We start from the raw sequence: 24,720 nt of genomic DNA on the forward strand, positions 1-24,720 counted from the left end.
CTTGCTGTAGTGATGAATGTTAAGTATCTTTGAAAATGCTTCTAAAGTTTTTTGTGTTTTTTGTTGCGTGTTTTTTTCTTTTTCAGAGATCCTTTGAGACTGCAAAGGCTATTTAAAGAAGGAAGGTGGCATGAGATTGGATTCAGAGAAGTAAAGTAGGTTAGTTTGAGGACAAGACAAAGAGTCGTTATTTAAACCATCTTGTGTTGCCATGATGAGAACTTACCATTGCTTCTGGCTGCTGTTTTGGGCTGGTCAGCCCCACCAAAGTTTCTTAACTCCATTACCCAAAAGGACTAGTGGCTTTCCAGAAAAGGAAAAGGTTTTGGTATTGTCTGGAAACAGTAGGCGAGACCTCCACCGTTCCAAAAGGAGCTGGATGTGGAATCAGTTCTTTTTGTTGGAGGAATACACAGGAACTGACTACCAATACGTTGGCAAGGTAAGATTCTTTCATATGCATCTACATTTTGCTTTTAGAATCACTGGAAATCCAGAAATAGCAAGTGGGTGAAAACAATGCTTGCTATAACTTTTAGTTCACCTTCCTGTCTGCTTACCTTCTGCTGAAGAGTGCTCAACAGAACAGTTAGTATGCTTCAGCTTCAACAACAGGAAGTTCTTCATTTAACCAGCAAGTCCCATGGCCAGTCATGCACAGCTATGTTAAAGATTTCAAGCTTTCATTTTTGTCCAGAAATAATGCAGTTTATTAGAGTTGTCTAGGCCAGATTTTTAGCTTTAAAATGTAATTCGCTTTTTCACTTATGCTGATTAATTTTGCTGGAGTCATGATAGATAAACCAGGAGAAGATTTGGTCCAAGATATTTAGGATTCACAGTACTCATATTTTGGCAAGGATTCTGTCTATCCAGAAGAAGGTAACCCTTTGCCCTTTTATTCCCCACTGTACACAACAATGCTGCAGTCATTCTCTGATGAAGTTTTGTGGTGCCACTGAGGACTCTGACATGACCTTAATACCACAATCCATGCTATTACAAAGAGCTGACGCACGCTGTGCTTGTACACTAAGAAGCAAGAGGCAGGTGAACATTTCTAAGCTCAAAGCATGCTGGCAGTTGGAAAAGAGTCTATAAAAGTAATAATACAATGATTAAAAAGCAAAACCAAATAAACTAAAATCCCACAACTAAAATTCACAGCTTAACTCTGAGAATACCCATCTCCCTGAGAAGCAGACCTCCCTGTAGATAACAGCACAGATGAACTGTAGATCTAATGCACCTATGGAGTGAGTCTATACTGCCCAAGCTGCTGCAGTCCATAGAGTCTCTCTTCCAGAATGCAGAAATTATGCTATTGATGATGGCACTTGAAGCAGAAACAATACAGCTTAGTTTTCCAAACTAAAATGGGATTATGTCTCAAGACCACTTGGCAAAGGCTGCGGATCACAGCAGTTTGACATTTTATCTCCCTCTGCAAGCTTCTGAGCATTCCCAGAAGAGATAGTGGCTGCTTTTCTTTCCTGCCAATCATCTGTCAGTCAGAGCTGGATGTGACACTCCTTTCCTGTAAATGGCCACGAGGCGTGATTCAATGAAGAGCTACCCAACTGGTGTAATAGTCTTAGAGCTCCAACCAGGATAATCAACATTCATAAAGGGTGCCATGGAGCCCAAACTACAGGAAAAAGCCAAAGGCAGAGAAGCCTTAGGGAGGAGTAGAGAGGGAAGACAAGAATGTAAGAAAAACACCCAGAAGATAATGAGAGGGAAGACTTAGACTGAGGTGGAAGGAGAGAAAACTAAAACAGGAATCAAGATGGAGGTGAAAGGGACATCAAATGAGGGGATAGGAGTTGGGAGGAAAAGATTACCTAAAGAGAGCACATATAAAAACAGAAGATGAGACAGTGAAGAAAAAACAACAACAAAACCAAACAACCAAAAAACCCTCAGCAACAAACATAACATAAGAAATATGAAATCGGGAAAAAGGAAAAAGAGAAAAGAAAATCAGTTGAAGGAAGTAGTCCTAAACACACACTCCTGTTTGACAGTCTACTCAGGGAGCATCAGAGTAATGAACATCTCTTTTTCCAAAGATAAAGCAGCATGTGAGTCCTACAGCCTGTCATTTTCGCTGTGATTTTGATATTAATCCTGCTCAGCCCCAAGCCCCCCTTTCTCTCCTCTGCAGAATTAGAGCAGAAGCTACTGGCTTCAGAGGGACTGATGGGAAAGTAAATATTCCTGCAGGGTGAGTTTGCTGAGAGTTTCAAAATTATCTAGTTGGACCAGAAAAATAAGAAAGTTTGAACTGGAGTCAGAGAGAAAAATAATGTAGACATTATTTTTAAAAGTTGTTGTTCTGCCTATCGGTAGAAGCACAGAAACAACAAATACTGCATGAATGTCACTGATTCTGTGTTCTTGGGCTGTTCACATGTGGCCTTTCACACATCTTTCAAATGCCAGAACTACTCACCCCCTTGTAATTGAACAATTAGCCAGAAGGCATGGAAGAGCAGCCATTTGTTATCAGAGAAAGTTGAGTATTGGTGTGAGGATAAATGATAGAAACAGCTGAATGTTTCCAAAATGAGGGAACCAGGCAATTTAACTGAACGATTAAAGTTGATTGGTGTGGGCAAATGAAGATAATGAATGTGTTTATGAAGCATGTATTTCCTCAGGGGATTAGATGTTAACCTTAAATATGAACGAAATATAGTAAAAATATTTGGTTATAGTATTTATATTATAGTACAGAATAAAGAAATGGGGAAAGGAAAATCTATTAAGATAAGAGAGATAGAGATAGAGATAGAGATAGAGATAGAGATAGAGATAGAGATAGAGATAGAGATAGAGATAGAGATAGGGGCATTGTGTTTATGTCTTACTGTATAACCACTCAGATCAGGATCATCTGGGGGGTTTTGTGTTTAGTGGGCATTAACATCCTAATTAGAAAAACTGGTGGGTATTAACATCATAATTATAAAAAAGGCCTCCATATAAGCCGCAGGGGGAACAAAAATCTTTCACGTGGGCTTTTGTCTTTTAATTTGTTCACATCCATTCAATCAAACATCTACATAAAAATGTGAGATACAGGAAACCTGTTATGAAAGATTCTATCAGCATTATTTCTACAAACTGTCCAAACTACAGTTGTAAAACCCTGTAATTGTTTATATTGCAAATACCACATTCACATCATAATAATTTTAGGGGCTAAGGGGAGGGGAGTGGGAAACAGGGCAGGGTGGGGGAGAGGTGAGAAAAGTGAAGCGGAATGCATTCAGGTTTAAGAGGAAAAAAGAAAGGTAATCTCTCTGAAGACACAGCTCAAGGCAGTACTGAAGACAGTGCTGAGGCATTATCCAAGTCATGGCCCAGAGCACTACTGTGCTCCCTAAATACAGAATACAGAATTAACCAGGTTGGAAAAGACCTTTGAGATCGTCAAGTCCAACCTATCACCCAACACTATCTAATCAAATAAACCATGACACTAAGTGCCTCTTCCAGCCTCTTTTTAAACACTTCCAGTGATAGTGACACCACCACCTCCCTGAGCAGCCCATTCCAATGGCCAATCACTCTTTCTGTGAAGAATTTCTTCCTAGCATCCAGCCTAAAACTCTCCAATTAACCCAAATGCATTCCATCCTTTAGGAGATAATTACCTAAGCACATACAAAACCAAGTAGCCCTTTTTTGGAACCCATGGGTACTGTCAGCTACTAAAAAGTTTTGTATGCTACACACTTTGCTGTCAGCCCAAATACACTGCTCTATCACACTAGACAAGACTATGTGGCTGCCAGCAAGAAGCTCCAGTTGATCGTATGCTGTGGCTCTGACACCAGATCCATCATTTTATTATCCAGTTCTTATATTCCTGAATTTCATTCCTGTATATTAGTGAAATAAAGTAGAAATTCTCCCAGTCGTGGTTAGTCTCAGACAATAATATGAGGAACTTGCAGCAAAGTTCTAGAATGGAATTATTCATTGCACTGCTGAATAACTTGTGAACTACAGCTATTCATTGAAGTGTGATTGATGGGAATGGTGACATTTTAACCTGAAGATATCTTTTTTTTGTGGTTCAGAAATTATGGCACTTGGCAGGAGCTCGATCCCAAAATAAAAGGATTACATGAGCATCAAAGTACAGAATTGCCCAGCACTACCACCTAGCCAAAATCTGCAACAGTAGAGTTGGGTTCTGAAAGAGATCTAGGTGTACCTGTGGCTGCTTAGTACTGTTTTAAAGGGCTGGGGTAACTCTCTAAATCACAGGTAAACAATGAAGTGGTAGGGCAGCTGTATATAAAGATAGATGCTACACTCCCTAGATGTCTTCAGATATTTCTGGGCAAAAGAGTGAAAAAAAGTTTGCCCTGTTCCAGGATTCTATTCAAAAGTATAGTTACTATTTGTATGCACTTGATGTCAATTCATGGCTGTGCCATTGGCCACATAAAATCTATAGACTGGCATCCATCACTGAGCAGTCTTGTAAAAGTATATACCTGCAAATCATTGTTATGTAAAGGAATAGGATGGCACTTTCTTTCAGACCAAAGAAAGAGCTGAACAAGTCTTAAATCTTACTCATTAACACAGGAACAACTTCTGGCAGCATGCAGTGGAAAGGAACAACTTGCATTCCTGATAAAAACAGCACAACCGTGGAACTACAAGGAAACTTCCAGACATACTTTTCATTTTTTCACTGTCTTATTGATGTTTGTATAATTCAAGCAGTATGCTCGTCTGGAAGCTATCTGATGTTACTACCTGTACAACCTATCATAAACAATCATCCTCTGCTGACAGCTCTATTTTTCAAAGAAGATAAAGTCAAAGTTCTGCTGCTGTGTGGCTTGGCAAAAAAGAAAGAATACTGCATTGCTGTAGGCAAAACCAGAATCCTTTTGTTTGGTGTTGAAAGAACCACAGGGAACTATAAATTAACCTCTGTCAGGAATGGTTTAAGGTGCCATTGATCCTGCTTTGGAGGAGGAGGGTATGAACTAAATGATACCACAATATAGTTTCAGTATTGCTTTTCTTTCTTTTGCCTGTTTTTACTTCTGGCTACAACTATTCTGAAAACAAGCAGAATCATTCCTTGCAGTGTATCCCAACAGAAGCAAATCAAACAAAAAGTAGAATCTCTCCAAGCCACTGAAAGTTGTGGGACTAAGCAACATACTGCAACAAAAAAAAGAATACCTGGCTGTGAGCAGACCCAAGGGAAATTATTGCCATGTAATACAGTCCGTGCATTTGCAGCAGTAATGGGTCACATTACCCCAATGTTTAAAAGGTATCATCACATCTTATTTGGATGACATGATAACTAGAAAGAGAAACCTCTCTTTCTCCCACATTGTTAGTGTGCTAGCATTCTGTACTCGTCATTCCCCCAGAAAGGCAAGATATGAAAAGTCTAACTAAAATCACTCTTGCCACCTGCACTTTTAATATCCTTTATGCAGTTCTTTTGGCAAACACTTTCTCAGTATTTCTCTTTACCTTGTAACTTGCACTATGATATAAACCCGAAACCTGCAGTTTCCTATTCCAAACACAGTGATTATGTGTTATCTTTGCAAGGTCTACAATTAAAAGTTCCCCTTGTGACATCTATTTATTCAGAGAGTCTACTCCAAACAGTTCTCCAGTTCTAGATTCTGCATTCTGCTACCAGGAGAACTGGTGGTCCAAGAGATAGGTTTTAAGTCTCTAAATGACCAGTCAGCCCTGAACAATTCCTGGCCTTGAAGTGGCTTCATAACAAAATTGAAAACAGCTGTTAGTCACCCCCAGGTTGAATCAGTCAATGTAAGGTGCTCTGTGGGTTGCAGAACTGCCCAGAGCGTAAAGAATGCTCTGGCCTGGACCCCTGTCCCTGTCAAGTCCTCCATAATCTTCTTCCACAGCTTAATGTGCGCATAAAATTTGACTTTATGTTGTTCCTCTCAGAGGACCTCCACGTCTTTTACCATGCAGAAGGACAAAAGTTTTGCACCCTTTCCGATTTAGGCTTCCCTCCAGCACACTATCTGTGTGAGAGTGCTGTGGTCCTTGAGGAGTACTAATGGCCATCTGCACCTCTCTCTGCAGAGGAATAAGGCTTTTGAAGGCCATTCATAGTACTCCTGCCCTTTCTCCTGACAAGAAAGTCACAGAATCCTTGTTTGTGTCCTTTATATGTCTCAGTGTTAGTCAACTGCAATTATATGCTTAACTGTGTAGTGAAAAAAACATTAAGATCAGCCTTTTACACATGAGGAAACTGGTATACAGGGAGGTTAAATAACTTTATGCACAGATGAAAGGCAGATTTCTAAACTGAGATTAAAATAAATTAAAAAAAAAAACAACCAAAGTTCTTTGCCATCTTCCCTACCCCACCCATTTAAATTATTAGGTCACCTGCCTTCCACTTCAGGAGGCTGAATATTTGTCATTCTCTTAAAAGGCAGAACAAATGCCATGGTGCATCTGCACTTCCTTTATTCCTCATCCATCATTCATATTTGATGTTCCACCATTTGACTTTCCCAAGTGCCCTTCATTCCTATATTGTATTGCACACACACACACACACACACTTGTCTTATATTCCTCTTTGAAAGATTTACTGGCACTGATAGAACTTCTCTGTACTGTCAGTCTCTGTGGAATAGAGATAACTCTGAAATGAGGGACGGTTGAGAGGTTAGAGGCCCAGGATGACAATCCAGAAACAGCTTGCAGATTTTAAACTGTCATATGGGAGCTAAGAAAGGAGGTAATGAGGAATGGGTGGGATGGACAAGAATGTTACTCAGAAAATGAAAAGGCAGGAAATACAGGATGGTTAATGTTTATTATCATCATAATTGTGAATCTACTTGGCATCATCCTTGTATCCAAATATATTACACAACATAAGATCCTTACAACCATCTGTTTGAAACATACCACATTTCCTGCATTATGGCACATGATGGTACTTAGGCTGTAACAGTACATAACCTTCTTCCCATTCCACCTAGAGAAGCATGAAATCCTGCAACCTGCAAGCCAATCTTTCTGTTAATTCTTATTTTTCATTTTTTTGTGCCTTGAACTAAACAATCTTGTTTTCCATATGCTAACAACCCACTCATACCAGTACTTATGTTTTGGGCCACATCATGTCACGGATCATCGTGCCCTACTCTTGGTAGCAATGTGATGTGTTCCTGAATTGTGTGCCCCTAGACTTCTAGCTATAGAAAAACAGCTAAACACAATGTTCCTCCTCAGGGAGAAACTACTGGTGAAGTTTCATGCTTTATTTCGATTTACTTAGATCACAGGTCTTTGGAGCTGAGATTACCATTTTCCTATATACAGCACAGTAAAGTCCTCACCGTAAAGCTGCAACATCATAAATGTGGAATGTGCAGACTAATGACGGTTCAAGGGAAAGAACCATTGTTACACCACCAATTTTTTGTTTACAGTTGGCTCACCAAAAATATTAAACCATAAACTACAATCCCTTTTCTTTTGCTGCTGTTTCACCTAGTGGTGAACACAGGTTCACAACAGGGCAGCAGATTGAGAGCTGTGGTCAGTCAGCGTAACATTTCAAAAGACAAACTGAAAATGTGTTGTGATGTGAATGCTGTTGATATTGTTGATCCGTATGTGCTAATGCAGACTGTGGCTTGCTTTCACCATTAATGGGGTGAAACAAACCTCAGCATGCACTTGCAAATACTTCAGGATTCAGTGAAGCTTGTGGTTATCATGCAAGTCAGAGGTGGCAGATGAAGGAAAGGGAAGAATTGCCCTCTGGAAAGAAAGGAAAAATATCAATCCTTTCACTTTTCTAATGTCACCAAAAAACCCCAACAACCACCAAGAACCCAGAACATCAAGGGTTGTAAAGAAATAAAATACTCCCAGTGAGCTGGAAGTTAAAAATGTATATTAAAGGAGAAGGGGAAAACTAACGAATGTTTATGTTAGAACTATCATTCCCATGGATTGATTTTCAGAGCTGTTTACTTTTGAGTCATATAATTTAGCCAAGACTGCAGTCCTCCTATCCTTAATGTGCATATGCCATGTTATAAAGAGCAGGGGTCCAGAACAACTCAGCTGGAATGGCCTTGCTGTTTAGGAATATTGTCTCTCTGGCATTATTTCTTACTTTGTCTCTTTGTGAAATATCCAGCAATATTTTACCATTAGATGTCTACTGGAACAAAGAAGGTTTTACTGACCCGCACAGGATCATATAATGGTCATTCAGTCATCTTTAGCATGGTTGTCAGCTTTGCCCATACTACATCTTCATATTGGAAGGCAACAAGAAGTCAGGTCTCTTGTATAACTTCTGTGTTTAATGTCATCTATCATTAATGGAAGGTTAAGTTCTCCCAAAGACAGAACCAAACAGTTTAACTGTATGTTTGGCTCCATGACATGCCCCGTCCTACCCAGCAGCCCTTGCAATGAAGCTCACCAGAACACCAGCAGAGGATTTGAAGGGCATGCAAACAGACGTGTCAGAGCGTTCATAGTTTCTTTCAACCCCATGCTCATTCTGTGGTTTTACACATCTCAGGTCAGTTGCTTAAAAGAGAGTTAATGCTGCTTACAACTGCTAAAACTCCTCACAGAATATCCTGTGCATATAGGAAGTAACAAGTGCCAAGGGCATTGCAAGCAAAGAGTTAATGTCTTGTATTTGAAAATTATTGCATGAATATTCATGGCAATTGTAAAATAATGTGAGCTTGAGCCTCTGCTGCTTTAAAGTAATAAAGCCTGTCAGGATGTAGAGCACTCACCTGATAAACTCACCCCATGTAAATATCTATTATTTTACCTACAGAAAATATTTTATGAAAAATTCCTTTTAGATTATTTAGACTGATAGGCTCACACCAATTATGTGTGCTTCAGAGAGAATTCTCTTCTTTCATGAATACTAGATATGATGTAATTGGAAGAGCGTAGGCAACTATTCTCACCAAAAGAATTCCCAGGTTTCCAGTCAATATGAACTCACATTCCTAGACAGGCAATGTTGGATCTTGAACTATTAGCTGAAGCCTGGGATTGACTATCACTCCTGGCAGATAGAATCACAGAATAACTAAGGCTGGAAGAAACCCCTAGAGGCTATCTGATCTAACCCCCTCCTCAAAGCAGGTCCAATTAGAGCAAGCTGCTCAGGGCAGTGAGTGTGTGTTCAAATTTTGTGTATTTCCAATGATGGACATTCCACAATTTCATTAGGCTCCTCTTTCAGTGCTTAACCATCTCTCCCTTCTTTATTTTTCCCTCTCCTAATATCTAATCAGAATTTCCTTCACTGCAACTTATGTCTACTGCCTCTCATCCTATCACTGCCTTCTCTTTCTTCTCAGCAAGGGCATATAGCTGATTCATGTTCAATTTCTTGTCTGTCTGAATGCCCAGATACTTCCACTGCAACACTTTTTCCTGTCCAGCCTGTAATGCTGCAAGGGGTTATTCCAGCATAAATGCAGGACTTTGCATTTGCCTGCACTGAACTTCTTATTTTTCATAAGTCTATTTCTCCTGGCTGCTGGGGTCTCCCCAGATAGCAGCTTGGCCTTCTCAATATTGAGAGCATTCTACCCAACTAACTTCCATTTTTTAACAATCTGCAAAACTGCATTCCATCATTTGAGCCATTAAGACATTAAGTAACATTTACCGCCAGCACCAATGTGAGAGAAACATCACTAGTGATCAGCCACCAGTCAGAGTTCATACCACAGATCACAGTCCTTTGAGTTTGTCTATCCAGTCAATTTTTCACCCACTTTTTCCATATCTCATTTTCCATATCTCACTCATTTGTCTGCCAGGGTACTGTAGGAGACTGCGTCAGAAGCCCTGAAAAGTCATACGATATCCACTGCCCTCTACTTGTTCACAGTGCCATCCATGCCTTCATGAAAGGCAGTCAAGTTAGCCAAGCATGATTTGCCACTACTAAATTCTCAGCTTCTTCATCTTGCTCTCTTCTGGAATGGGTATGCCTTTCAATGTTTTCAGAATTTTAGAACATTCCCCAACAATTATGGCTTTTCAGACATTATAGAAAGAAAACATTCAATTAGCATCCTTAGATCCATCCAATGTTGTCCTATGGAGACGAGTTTTTCCAATTTACTTAAAAGGCTCCTAATATATTGGTTTCTTGTCTGCTGTGAATAATGCTTCACTCCACCAGAATTTTCTGCTAGGCTCAAGGATCTTTGGGGGCTGTGGGCAAATTGCACTTTCACATGCCTGAGCAGGTCTTTTTAATTCATGCGTAATGGGTCCAACATAATGCATCCTCCACTCTGGTTCGCTTGCACACAGACATAGTGCCATTCAGCAAACAGGAGAATGATTAAAGTCTCCCATAAGTACTTGGGCCTGCAATGATAGAATTTTCTGCATCTGTATAAATACAGCTTCAACTACTTCATCTCTTTGAGGAGGTGGTCTGTAGCAGATGCTTGTCATGATGTCTTGTGTTGGTCTGTCCTCTTATCTACAAGCTCTTGATTGTTTTGTCACCTGTTCCAAAGAGAAGCTCCACCTATCCAGATGATCTTTTGCTAATTCTCCTCCTTGCCTTCCTGGAGTGGACTTTCTAAAGGACCTACATGTCTCAGCTGCAGCATTCAAGTCATGTGAGCTGTAACTTCATATCTTGATTAATGCACTTTGAGGAATATTTACCTGAAAGAAAAACCTATTCAGTGGCAGCCTTGGCTAAAGTTTCCCATAAACATATTCCTAGGTGAGCAGCCTTTTTGAAGAAGATCCTGTGGAAATTTAAATGTGAAGCTTTTTAGATTGTACCTGCTGTTAAATCCTTAATTGTGTTTACATGATAAAAACTTTAGTTTAGAAACAAAGTTGGGGAACACAGCAGCATGGAGATATTTTTTTTTTTTCCCTAGCTTCTGAACTAAATGATCCAGGCATGCAGGTAGATTAAAGACTCAACTAAACCTGTGGATATGAATTAATTTCCTTCTTATTAAGTCTTCATTTAAACCTGAATGTGGGTTTTTATTTGTTTAAGTGTTTGTCTATATTTTCCCTTCTCCATTTCCTCTCCTTTCTTCCCTGCCACGCACACCTTTATATATCATATAAAATTCTTACACATATTTCAGGATTTGATTGTCAGCATCAAGTACTCAGAATATCAAAGGGTCACCTTTGTCAGTAAGCAAAAGATGAGCATTTGCTTTCAAGCACATCCATCAGGGAGTAGTCAGAAGCTGTTACTTGCTGAAGAAGCCTGATGTTTTATTCAGCTATATTCCAATAAGTCATTTCTGGATATTGGGCCAAGGGATTTTCTTGGTTTGTTTTGTCATTTTTTTACCCTAGATAATTGTTAAGATAGATTCTTCCCTACCCTCACAGGGATTTTCACTGAATTAGAAATGTACTGATTCACATACCTTCATTAAGGTGCTGCATTTGCCTATTGTATCATTTTGAGGCATTTTTGAAAGTTCATAAGTCCAAAGAAAACATTTTCTCACTGATAAAATGGATAATTGTGATCAGTGATAAAAAGTAAGCAACTGTCCCTGAGTAAAAGGATTTCCTGAGAAATCAAATGCAATCAAAGCTGCTCCATAATATGGACTAACTAAACACATCACATAATTTAGAGATTAGGGCACATATATTAAACCAAATTATTAATTATGGAAGTGCTCATTTGTTGAATGCACTCTTTTCTGGGGGAAAAAAACCAAAAAAAGTAGTATTTTCTTCTTATCTCAGTGGAGTATTTGCTGTCATCTACTACTATGTGAGTTCACTTTTTGACTATGTAAAGCAGTACATGGCAGAAGTCCCATTACAGTCAGCTGAAGACCTTCAAATTAACTGGACAATATTTAGATTAAACCCACAAAAGTATTCTGCCATAAAATAGCTGGGTACCTAGAAAAAGTCAGATGATTTTTTTTTCTCCTGTGTAATTTTTAACAGATGAGATACATACCTGGGCCTTTTGTCTTAGTGAGTATCTTCTCTTGAAAAAAAAAAAGTAAAGAAAATGAGACATCGTTTATATGTTAATTAGTAAGCTTAAACAGTCCAGGTACATTAACTATGCTGTAGGTACCTCTTCCTGTGCCCATATCTGTCTTTTAGATATGCAATATCAGGATATTGGAACTATTTTGCTCTGACTTGGAAAAAAAGCAATAATGATACTTGATGCTCTTGAATTGTTAGTACAGTTCTCATTGAAAAATGGGAATTTAAGGGAGAAATTTCCCAGGGAGGCATGCGGCCCATTAGGGACTCATTGTATTCCCATTGAAAGTCGTTACAAGTCAGGCACTTAATTTTCCTTAACCCCACAGCTCACCTGCCAGAAATGAAGCTCATATATTCCTTTTCACTTTAGCACAGAGTCTTAAGGTACCACGGAAAAAAGCAGAGGACTGTGGGTTTTTTTAACCACCTTGGCTTTTCTTAAGAGAACAACCAGATCTTGATGCTTTTGTGAGGGTAATTGCAGAAGTCTGTACAATGCCCTTTTGTTACCATCGCTACTGTTTAGATGAAGAGGGCTCTTTAGTCTTTCAGACAAAGGCATAGTGAAATGCAACTGCTGTAGGTAAAACTGGGAAAATTCAGTTTACAACCAAAGAGCTTTTAATTTTTTTTAAAGTGAGAAGTGAGCTATTACTCAGAGAAAGAATTGTTTTGTGTTCCTCAGAGTGTAAAAGAAAGATCTGCTTTTTTTCTTACTATTACACAGTAGTTCAAAGAAAAGCAAGAAGTTTGATAAAAGAACATTAAATTCAAGGGCCCATACATAGAGAGAGCAGACTTGACACCACAGTTTCTTGTGCCTTATAAATTAAAGACCTGCTTTGTCTTTGTAAAGGCAAACTTTGTAAATTCCTGCTGTAATTATGCTTGGAAATAATAGGAAGAGTAACAAATAAAACAGCATTATCACAGAAGAGCTGAACACCTCTCAGCTCAGGAGAACACAGACACCTTTACATAGTTTGAAGCTTTGCTGAATATTCATTAAGACCTAATAATGAGTTGCCCCTTGAGAAAAGGGCCAACAGAAAGAGACCTTTTTAGTCCCAGGTAACAGTTAACTGCAGGGCAGGACAAAAGTTCTTGTGCCTTTGTCCCTGTTTAATCACTATGAAGGGCTGCAGCAGCTGGGGAGCCCAAGAGAAAAAGAGTAGATAGGCCCTAGGCAATGTTGAAAGGATTAATACTTTCCAACTGATTTTTTGCAAAGCTGATTAGCTGTGACTGCATGTTGGCACTTCAGGTTAGAAAACTCATTTGTGATTTTGAAGGATGTATCATAAAGGTAGGAGTCACCAGAGTATGGGTGTTTATTCGTAGCTTCATGCATTTGAAATAGAAGAGTATGTTCCCAGCTACTATTTGGCCAGCCTGTTCTGTAACCAAAGATCACAACATAGAATCATAGAATCAGTAAGGTTAGAAAAGACCTCAAAGATCATCAAGTCTAACCTGTCACCCAAGACCTCATGACTACTAAAACATGGCACCAAGTGCCACATCCAATCCCCTCTTGAACACCTCCAGGGATGGTGATTCCACCACCTCCCTGGGCAGCACATTCCAATGGCTAACAACTCTCTCTGGGAAGAACTTTCTCCTTATCCTGAGCCTAAACCTCCCCTGGCACAGCCTGAGACTGTGTCCTCTTGTTCTGGTGCTGATTGCCTGGGAGAAGAGACCAACCCCCTCCTGTCTACAACCTCCCTTCAGGTAGTTGTAGACAGCAATAAGGTCTCCCCTGAGCCTCCTCTTCTTCAGGCTAAACAATCCCAGCTCCCTCAGCCTTTCCTCATAGTGCTTGTTTTCGAGGCCTCTCACCAGCCTTGTTGCCCTTCTCTGGACATGTTCAAGAGTCTCAATGTCCTTGTTAAATTGAGGGGCCCAGTACTGGACACAGTACTCAAGGTGTGACCTAACCAGTGCTGAGTACGGGGGCACAAAGACTTCCCTGCTCCTGCTGGCCACACTATTTTGGATGCAGGCATCAGCCAGGCTGATGTCCCTCAATATCTTGGTCATGCAGCCTCACGTATAGCCCTCACAAAACGAGAAAGGAGTTTTCCAGCCTGCCCTTGTCCATGGTCAAATGACAAATCATAAAATCATTAAGATTGGAAAAGACCTTTAAGATCATCAAGTCCATTACCCAACTACCATGATCACCAAACTATATCCTCAAGCGCCACATCTGTACACTTCTTGAACACTCCCAGCAATGGCAATTCCACCACCTCCCTGGGCAGCCTGTTCAAATGCCTCAACACTCTCTCAGTCAAGAAACTGTAACTAACATTCAATCTAAACCTCCCCTGGCCCTACTTAAGCCCATTTCCTCTCATCCTATCACTAGTACTTGGGAGAAGAGACCAACACCAGCCTCACTCCAGCCTCCTTTCAGGTAGTTGTAGAACAGTAAGATCTCCCCTTAGCCTTCTCTTCTCCAGACTAAACACCTCCAGCTCCCTCAGTCACTCCTCATAGAACATGCCCTCCAAACCCCTCATCAGACTTGTTGCACTTCTCGGACACATTCCAGGACCTCTATGTCTTTCTTACACTGTGGAGTCCAGAACTGAACACAGCATTCAAGCTGTGGCCTCACAAGGGCCAAATACATAGGTACCATCACTTTCTACTCCTGCTGGACATGCAGGTTTTGATGCAGGCCAGGATGCTGCTGGCCTTCTTGGCCGTGCGGGCAGCCAGCAGTCCATCAGCACCCCTAGATCCAGGCTCTTTATTTCTTACTCCTTTTTTCCATTCCACCACCATTTACTATTATTCCAGTGTCCTTTCCATGGTTTGTTTGTTTTGAAATCAGATGCCACCATCTTCTATTCTGAGTTTACCTTCTGAATGCCTGCTTGTGTCTGAATGTTGAAATGTTTTTATTGCTTTTCAGTCCCTTTTTATGCCTGAAGTTGTTCAGCAGCATGTAACTGTGCTTTAGTTTCTCTTAGTGTCATTCATTTACAGGGAATAGATTGGCATTCCTGCTTTTGACATTTTGATGCTCTCAAGAAATAGAAAGATAGCATCACCTTGCTGCAGGTTTCTTCCTAGGTGTTTTTTTTATTCCTCCTCTACATCTTGGTATCAGGATGATATTTTTTTTCTTTACAGATGATATTGCTGTTACTGAACAATTCTATTTGACATCTAGTTGTTTTCTCCATTTGCAGTAGATGCAATTTTAGGTGTGGGGTTTTTTTGTTGTGTTTTTTTTGTTTGTTTGTTTGTTTGTTTGTTTGTTTGTTTTAGATCTCATGGCTTTTTTTTAAGTAAAAAAACCTCAGGTTTAGATCTAAGAACAGTACTTAGGTTAAAGCAGGAGCCTTATAGGGCATTGTTTTACCCTTTTCCTGTTACAATCTGGGATGATTCCTTTACTGAAACATTTCATTTGCTTTTTAATAGAAATTATTGCAATTTAACAGAGAATGATCAGAGAACCGGCAGAGCTGCCATATGAGTGAAGGCTGAGGTTTGTTCTGCCTTGAGAAGGCTTAGAGGAGACTTTATTACCACATACCATTATATATAGGGCAGATACCAGGACAATGGAGACTCCCTTTTTACAAGGAGTCACATGTAAAAGACAAGGGATAATGGGTACAAGTTACTCCTGGGGAGATTCCCACTGGATTGCAGAAGAAAATGTTTCACCATGGGAACAGTCAGACATTGGAATCATCTCCCAAGAGAAATAATGGATTTGCCTACAATGGTAATTTTAAGACTCAGCTTGACAGAGTGCTGGGCCATCTCATTTAAACTACACTATCACCTAGAAAGGCTGGACCAGATTATCCATGGGGTCCCTTCCAACCTGGCATTCTGTGATTCTGTGTAATAGTCCAAGTATTGGATCCCTGTGTAGTTTACAATTTACTTATTTATTAATGCATTTTTTCTTCTAACATACCTTTGATTCCATGCAATGAAGGCTGGTATGGTTTACCTAAAAAAAAAAAGGCAGCTTTCTGATATAAACTTTATATAAAAACATAGTCTGTTACTTATTATATTAAAAAGGGCTGAATGAGCCAAGGTTTAAAGTAGTTCTGGTTCTGCTATACAACCTTTTATAAACAAAACCCAAAAATGTAAGCAAACTCCAGATAGGACATAGTCTATAGAGGCATGAATTGCTCTGCTTGGAAAAGACCTCTGAGATCACTGAGTCTAAGCATCAAATTTTCCAAGGGCTCTAAAGAAAGCAGTACTCCAAAATGCAGAAATCTTGTATAAACTCAGTGATTCTTCAGTGCTCTTTTTTTTCATGAATTTTCTCCAGATTTCATGTTTGCATGCCTGATTTCAGTACTGAATCATACCCTTTACTGCTTACCAGAATACCGTATGGGTAGAAACAGATGCTCTTCAAAACAGAAGGAATAGAAGCAAGATGAAAGTGCAATGTTTGTGAAATAATAGTTATTAAAAGTAATCCAACGAATGGTCATAAATTAGAAACAGCAAGAGAAGGAGGAAAACTGGCATGTTTCAGTCAGTCATGTGATGACAGAAGCTGATTTGATATTGCAATGAAAATTGCAAATGTTTGTACTCATTTGTAATAGAGACAGGAAAATATTAACATCATTGTTCAAAGACCTGTGTCCATTTACACAGAAGGAAAGGCAATTGAAATGCAGCAATTACAGAAAAATTACTAGAATCATCAGCCCGTCATATCTGGCCTTTTCTTCAACGGCTCTGCGTAGAATCCATTCATTTGGAAATAAGAGACTGGAGTTATAAACAGGATTCCAGCTGAGGACTCAGAAGTGCCTTTTCTACAGGCAAAGACTGTATATAGGCTGGTGTCCTAGCAAAGAAAAATACTGAAAGAAAATAGGATTATTATCTATGAACGTTGGATGAGGAAGAATGTATGTACGTGGGAAGAGCTTCTTAAAACAGAAAAACAATGCTGGCACAAGAATAGCACATCTCATCCGGAAAACAGGAGTATCTTCTAATCACCAGAGCAACCATCTTTTCAAATGGGAACATTGTACCTGGTGAACCTTTTCTTCACCAGGCACAGGGGGAAGCAAGCAAGTTAAATTTGCATTGCTAAACTGAAACACTTGGGAATCAGGCACACTGAGCCATACTCAGGTTTACTGTATTAACTGTAGTATGGTAACTATACTTACAGTAAACTAATAACTTTCTATAGTTCACAGGACCACAGAATGTTAGGGGTTGGAAGGCACCTCCATAGGTCATCAAGTCTAACCTCCCTGGCCAGAGGAGGACTACAGAATGTAGCACAGGTTGCACAGGAACACATCCAGATGGGTCTTGAAAGTCTTCAGAGAAAGAGACTCCACAGCCCCTCTAGGGAGCCTGTTCCAGTGCTCTGTGACCCTCACAGTGAAGACGTTTCTCCTCATGTTGAGGTGGAACCTCCTGTGCTGTGGTTTATATCCATTACCCTTTGTCCTACCACAGGGTGCAATGGAGAAGACCCTGTCCCCTCCCTCTTGACACCTAGCCTCAGATATCTATAAATGGTATTCTATAAATCATGACATCTGTAAGCTCAAGAAAGTGATGAGCAATGAAGACTGCTGATTGCTTTGGACAGCAGATCTTGGGTTAGTTAGGAGATGGAAAAACATGAGAATCTAAGTAGCCCTGTATGGAAGTGCTGTTTCTGACAGCTGTACATCTAAAATCATGGTGCTGTGTCTGGAACTGTTTGCATTGCAGGTATTGTTGTTTTCTTTTGTTTGACAGTGTTTGGATCTAACTTCAAGCTCCAACTCTTTTGAGAATGTAGAACATAAATCTTAATATAATCTTCAAAATACCCTATGTAAGAATGGAAAGGAATCACCTTTTCTAGTTACTCTAAACATCAAGAAAGGTTGGAAGCACTGTAGCATCTTTCTGCCATTGTTTTCCAAGTTTTTTTTTTAGCATCCTCTCATTTTTAACAGAAGCTTAAGGTACCTTTTGGAAATAGTGGTTCCTGAGGCTTAATACTTAAGTCTTGACATAACCTTCCAGATAGCTGACCTAAGCAGATTGCTAGCTTCAGTACTCCAGCCTCTCTTTCCATTGGCCACCTCTAAATGATTTTTAAATCTATTAACTGCTTTCACTTGCATTTTATAGAGGACATAAAGTGTCAAAACCATTAATTTCATATACAGTTTGGAAGAACCGTAGCTGCATAAGGCAAAGAAACCTGTGTTGTGCCTTGACTGTTTGGTCAGATGGCTGTTCTACAAATGCAGAAATAAGCCACCACCACTGACAGCCCACACTGTCTTTTCTCCAGCCAGTATTTAAAGAACATGAGAAGTAGCAGCATTTTGCAGTCAAGATGCTTTGAGGACACAGGTTGGAGCAGGAAGAATAAAATACCATGCAGCAGATGAAGTGGTATGAGAGAGAGCAGGATGCTTTGCCTGAGGGGTGAGTCAGAGGTTATGTAGACTATGAAAGGGACCAGAGCTTAGCATTACAGGCCATAAAACATGGGACACATAGCCATAGGAAATCTGTTATTTCTGTTGATGCTGGATCTTGCTATGAATCCTGCAGAGTATCTTTTTAGAAGACAGGATCTTTTATGGCTGGAAATAAATGATTTGTGTAGGTATTTTGTCCTGACCATACATGATATATTGTTTGTATATGTAAGAATGGAACATATATCTATATCTATCTATCTATCTATATATATAGTGTTTGGGGAGTATTTTTTTGTGCCTTGAGAAGAAGTCTATAGTTAAATTTCATACTTGATTACCTTATGTGCAAAACCCATGTAGTTTTCCTTTTAACACAGAGTGGAGCAAAAACTTTGGTGCTGATTATTTGATGATATTAATGGTGTTAATTATAATATTAAGTGAAGAGATTGGTTGATTATATAGGGACACAGAGCACCAGAAGAGATAGGAAAGAGTGCACAGTTATTAATCTGAAATAGAAACTATGTGCAATATTATAGTATTAGCCATTTCGAGTGCTTTAGTGTTTCTGAATGCTGTTAACATTGCACTGTGTGACCTCAAGCAATACACGTGGTTGAATTTGTTCACTACTACACAGGACTGCTGTTTGGATCTATTAAATCTGGAGCAAAATCATGTGTTATGACTACTGCCAGAGGAAACCCATAATTCTCTCTTAGCTACCTACCACTTACTTACTATTTTAATAATTGGTCTTTATTTCATTATGAAGAATAAAAAAAAATGTGACCACAGTAACCCCACATTAGCAAGTTCCTCTTATAAATACAAACAAAAAATAAGACACCACAGGCAGCTTATTTCAGGATAATTGTAGGCTGATGGTTCAGTGTGTACATTCCAAGGCCTATTGACTTTGATCTTTGCAGAGGTTCAGTAACTGCTCTGAAATTTAGTGAGTAAGGTGTTATATTCGCAACAGGAAACAGAACTTGGTCTGCAGGGTGGATGGAAAACTGTCTTACCCACTGAATTGTCAGGTATCAATCATAACCTGCAATATGACATTAGTGGGAGCTAAACTGCAATTTACAGCTGTCTTGGGTAACTTAAAGCCACTTCATAAAAGAGATTAACTCTGCTGTTTAAATCAGTGCTTCAGAGTGTAGAATAGAATAGAATAGAATAGAATAGAATAGAATAGAATAGAATAGAATAGAATAGAATAGCCACATGGAGAGCATGGCCTCTCTCCAGCCACTCTGACCCCAGCCTATAGCGCTGCATGGGGTTGTTGTGGCCAATGTGTAGAACCCAGCACTTAGATGTATTAAATCTCATGCTGTTGGACTGCATCCATCTGTCCAGCCTCTCAAGGTCCCTATGAAGAGCTCTCCTATCCTCTAACAGATCAACACCTGCCCCCAGCTTGGTGTCATCTGTAAATTCACTAGGGATGGACTCAATCCCCTTGTTCAGATCATCAATAAAGATATTGAACATTCTGGAGAATATTCACAGCCTGCAATTTCAATTTTTTGGAATCTACTTACTACAGCTATAAAAGTACATTTTCAGTACAACCTTGTTACAAATTTGTGTGTTAGAAAGCTGCCTCTAATGTATTCCATTTAAACACACAAAAAAAGTTAGTGCTTAGCCTTAACCTATTACAGTGTAAGGGATTTCACTTCCATTATACACCTTTGGTACTGCTATTTCATACAGCTTCATATCAAGGTGAATTAAGCATGGTTAGAAAGAGGCCCTGAGAGCACTGTTAGACCTGACTGTTCCTGCCCAGGCCAAGGGCTCTCCCATATGGCCTGGGATCTATTGTCAGCCTGCAGGGCCATCAGACCCTGCCCCAGTGACACTACAGCCCTGCCCTGCCCTGCCCTGCCTCGCCATGGGCCTCGCTGAGCCATACCCAACCATGGGTACATATCTCAGCCTGGCCTTTGCCCATCCCTATCCCCAGGATGGTGCTCGATGCCTGAGGCTGAGGTTGCCCCAGTATCCCCTGCTGCCCTGCTCCTGGCCAGAGCAGTGGGAATGGTGCTACCTGCCAGATCCTGCCTTGACCCACCTGGGAAGCCACAACCTTTCACCTCTGTTCAAACCCACTGACATTGCTTCTTTTTTAAGTGCTGCACTTACAGAGGTTAGCTAGAGATGGGCAATAACAAATTGTACATCTTAATACCAATTAGATCTGCTGTTTAAACAACCTGGTCTAGTGACAGGGGGTTGGAACTAGATGATCTTTGAGATTTCAGCAGATATCAGAATTAACTATGTTGGAAAAGACCTTTGAGATCATCGAGTCCAACCTATCACCCAACTAAACCATGGCACCAAGTGCCTCATCCCGTCTCTTTTTAAACACCTCCAGTGATGGTGCCTCCACCACCTCCCTGGGCAGTCCATTCCAATGGCCAATCACTCTTTCTGTGAAGAATTTCTTCCTAACATCCAAAAGGTCCCTTCCAACCTAAATCATTCTATGAATCTATGAATCAATTCAATTTACAGTTTTATTGCAAAAGCACATGAAATATGCCTCTAAATTCTCCTGTATACCTTGCTGAAGTACTTCCTATCTCTGTAGCATGGGGCCCATCTAATTTTTAAAAATCCTGGTAAAAATCTCCTGGAGTGTTGTTTCAAAGTGAAGGAATACTGTCTATTGGAGATGAAAACAAATATATTCACTCAGGGGGAAAAAAAAAATAAAGCTCTAAATACTTTGAGCACAGCTTTCACTTTGCCTTTTCTTTTTTGTCATGCTGAAGATATTCTATTGCCACCACCCTTGGTGCTTTCAGAGGGCTCTGCCAGCAATGCTGCAACCAAAGGGATTACAGATTGTGGCTACTTTGAAAAAAATAAACTCACAAAACACTTTTCCTTTAAAAATAATTATCTATGTGACAACAAGCAGGATGTCAAAGGCAGGCAGCTAATGCTGCAGTCTTGCATGCACTTGAAGCACCTCTTCCTGGAGGCAGGAAGCCGTCTGTGATAGAAGGTTGACTAGATGATATTGGAGGTCTCTTCCAATCAAAGATATTCTGTGATTCTGTGTACGTTTTCAGTATTTTGGCCCAGGACATTTGGGGCAGGGAAGACAGACCAGACCTGGACAGTTTTTATCTGACTAGAAGTCATTAAGCATGAACCAGATGGTTCTCTTAACAGTAGTATTAAAGTAAAATGAGTACAAGTATGCCTAAGGCATAATAAAATCTTTATTTGTCATTCATTCTCAGCCAGTGATTGATGGGTGATTTCACAAAAGTGTCCAGATTATATCCTGAATGAATCAAGTTACTATAATATTAATACAGTGCAATTGCTGATGCATTTACTTTTTATTGCATAGACTCACTTCTTCATGATTTTACTTCCTTTGAGGTGTTGCTCAGTTCAGTTACCAACTGAAAAGAATGCTGTTGACAAACACCGAGTTCTTCATGAAACAAAACAAAACAAAACAAATAAAAACAAATCTACCTCTAAGTGGAGCCCTAAAAACCTGGGCACTGAAGTAACTTTGTATTGAGGAACAGTATTATGATACAGCCAAACTGACATGAGCACTATGTCCCAAGACATACCCATCTTCCATGGTCCATTTATCTGTCCCATGACCAACTACATGTAGAGGATAGAGGACAATTTTGCAACACAGATGAGCATGCAGAGTTAAGCTGTAACATTTCGTACTGGCAAGGATCAGTCTGCTAAAAGTATCTGTAGTACCAAGAACTGTATTCCAATTATTTATACCCCACTTTTTTTTTTTATTCCCATTTCACAAACAGCTGCATTCAGACCAGGATAAAGGAGATGGATCCCTTAAGTACATCCTTTCTGGAGATGGAGCAGGAGACCTTTTCATTATCAATGAAAACACTGGTGACATCCAGGCTACAAGGAGACTAGACAGAGAAGAAAAGCCTGTATACATACTCCGTGCCCAAGCTGTAAACAGAAGGACTGGAAGACCAGTGGAACCAGAATCTGAGTTCATCATTAAGATCCATGATATTAATGACAATGAGCCAATGTTTACAAAGGATGTTTACAATGCCAGCATTCCCGAAATGTCAGATGTTGGTAGGTGCTAACCAATTATTTCAGTGTCTGCTGTGGGCTCTTTCTGTGGAGCTAATGAAGGGCTCAAAGTTTACAGACACTGAATACAGACATCTGCTGTTTGAGTCTAGAGGAGAAGCACCTCAGCCTTTCAAAAAATCCACAACACATAACTCTAATTCCAGGAAAATACTGGCAACAGTTTGATGGAACCTGAGGTGTCAGCTGAGTGAAATCCACTCCCTCTATAGTAGCACAAAAAATGCAACTTAATACAATCTAGTTTAGCTCACAGTGGAAATGCACTGAGCTAAGCTGTGTCCGTGACACTTACAAAGAGTTTAATTTGCTTTGTTAATATGATTTAACAGCAGTGTAATAATCTGGCAGTCTGTGGTCACCTAAGTGTGTCCATGTCACCCCTAGATCAGTTCAGCAACCCTTCTTTAGCTCAGAAAGGTTAAAAAAAATTGGAAAAGGACAGGTACAAAAGTGGTTGCACACACTTAAGGAGCAAAAACTGTCACTCGAGTCAACTTGTCAGTGATCTGAGATACGCCAATAACTTCCTATGGCCTTTGTTAGTCTTTTCATGCAAAACACAACAGCTCCAAAGTCCATGGAAGTCCACTAAAATAATTCTATCAATTTGAGGTGTATCAAGCTGTAAGAATCAATACATTAAAAGAAAATAAAAGAACGTCCTTGAAATACAATTTTAAGCTTGGCTCTTTTCTAGAGAAGTTGACAGGTTTTGATTCTTTGATTCTTAGGGAAGTAATTTTGATTTCTTTGTTAGAGAGCGATGGATAGTTGAACCACAAGAAGCACATTTCTAATCTCAAATAGTATCCAGGGATAGAAGCATTAATTAATCATAATCAAGAATGAGATTAAAATAAAGCTCAAGCAATATGAAAATAAAGACTTTGGGGCATGACAATAAAGACTTTGGGGCATGAAAATAAAGACTTTGGGGCATACTTTCTCCTCTCATTCACAGGACTTGTCATATGGGTGAAACCTCATATGGTGAAGAGAGAGCCTAACAGTCACATTTTAATATGTGAAGTGAATATTCAGAAATCTGTTTTAAATGCCAAGACCTAAGCTCATTTCTTATGTTTGATAACACTTTGTCTGTGATTCAATACCATTGCTTTCTCTGGAAGACACATAAACCCCCCAGGTTTACATTCCTATGTCAAACATCTTACAAGCATGTGTAAATTTGCAAAAGTGTATTATTGACCTAGATTCAAATTCTGAATGTCTTCAGTATCTGGGGAACAGTGCATTTCTGGCATGATGAAGGATCCACATATTCAGTCAGTAACTGTGGATTTTAATGCTCTGAGAATAAGCAAGCTATCATTTTGGTTCTGGATATATCTCTTTTATGAAGAGAGAAACTTATACAAAATAAGAGTATCTCTTTTTGTCTCAAGTTTGACCTGCACATTAGCATTGTTTTTTCTACATCACAAACTATCTTGGTCATGAAAAAAACTCTGTGGTCTTTAATTTTCTTTGCAGGTACCTTTGTTGTGCAAGTCACTGCAACCGATGCTGATGATCCCACATACGGGAACAGTGCTAAAGTTGTCTACAGCATTCTCCAGGGACAACCATATTTCTCTGTCGAATCTGAGACAGGTCAGGGGACCTTATCTGTCACTCTGTGACAATGTCTGTAATTCAAAATGACGTGCTAAGCCAAGCTAGGACATATTAAGACAGAAACTTCAAAGAGACTACATCTTGCTCAGTGTAAAATCTGACAAACTTAATAGAGCGATACATCTGTAAACATGACACCTACATTATTTTCATCTTGCCAGCAAAGTCTAATAAATACAATTAGTACTGGATGTGAACCAGTTTTCAATCATTTTTAACAAGCAGTGGGTACAGAGACTGCTGTGGATGCTTAAATTAAACCAAATAGGTTGGCTTCTAGATGAAAATGAGAAACAGGTGGGTGTGGAAAAAAGTGTGTAATTGTCATAGATCTTCATAATGGCTAAATTAAGACTGAGGGTTTGTTCAGGTATGTTGGTTTGGTGTTTGTTTTTTTTTTCTT

General features: G+C 39.6%; 1 protein-coding gene across 5 annotated transcripts in view; it reads left to right on the forward strand.

The window, feature by feature from the left end:
* LOC137452513 (cadherin-6) overlaps positions 1-24,720 on the forward strand; it is a 116,442-nt gene that overhangs the window by 63,634 nt on the left and 28,088 nt on the right. For all 5 annotated transcript variants that reach the window (XM_068160984.1, XM_068160983.1, XM_068160986.1 and 2 more), the window contains 3 exons: positions 87-442; positions 22,364-22,658; positions 24,174-24,293. In XM_068160984.1, the coding sequence (XP_068017085.1) occupies positions 212-442; positions 22,364-22,658; positions 24,174-24,293 (646 nt within the window). In that variant the 5' untranslated portion in view covers positions 87-211. The remainder of the gene's footprint in view (positions 1-86; positions 443-22,363; positions 22,659-24,173; positions 24,294-24,720) is intronic.

This window comes from Melanerpes formicivorus, unplaced genomic scaffold, assembly GCF_026170545.1.
Source record: "Melanerpes formicivorus ecotype bairdi unplaced genomic scaffold, bMelFor1.0.p_v2 SCAF_55, whole genome shotgun sequence".
Classification (NCBI taxonomy): domain Eukaryota; kingdom Metazoa; phylum Chordata; class Aves; order Piciformes; family Picidae; genus Melanerpes; species Melanerpes formicivorus.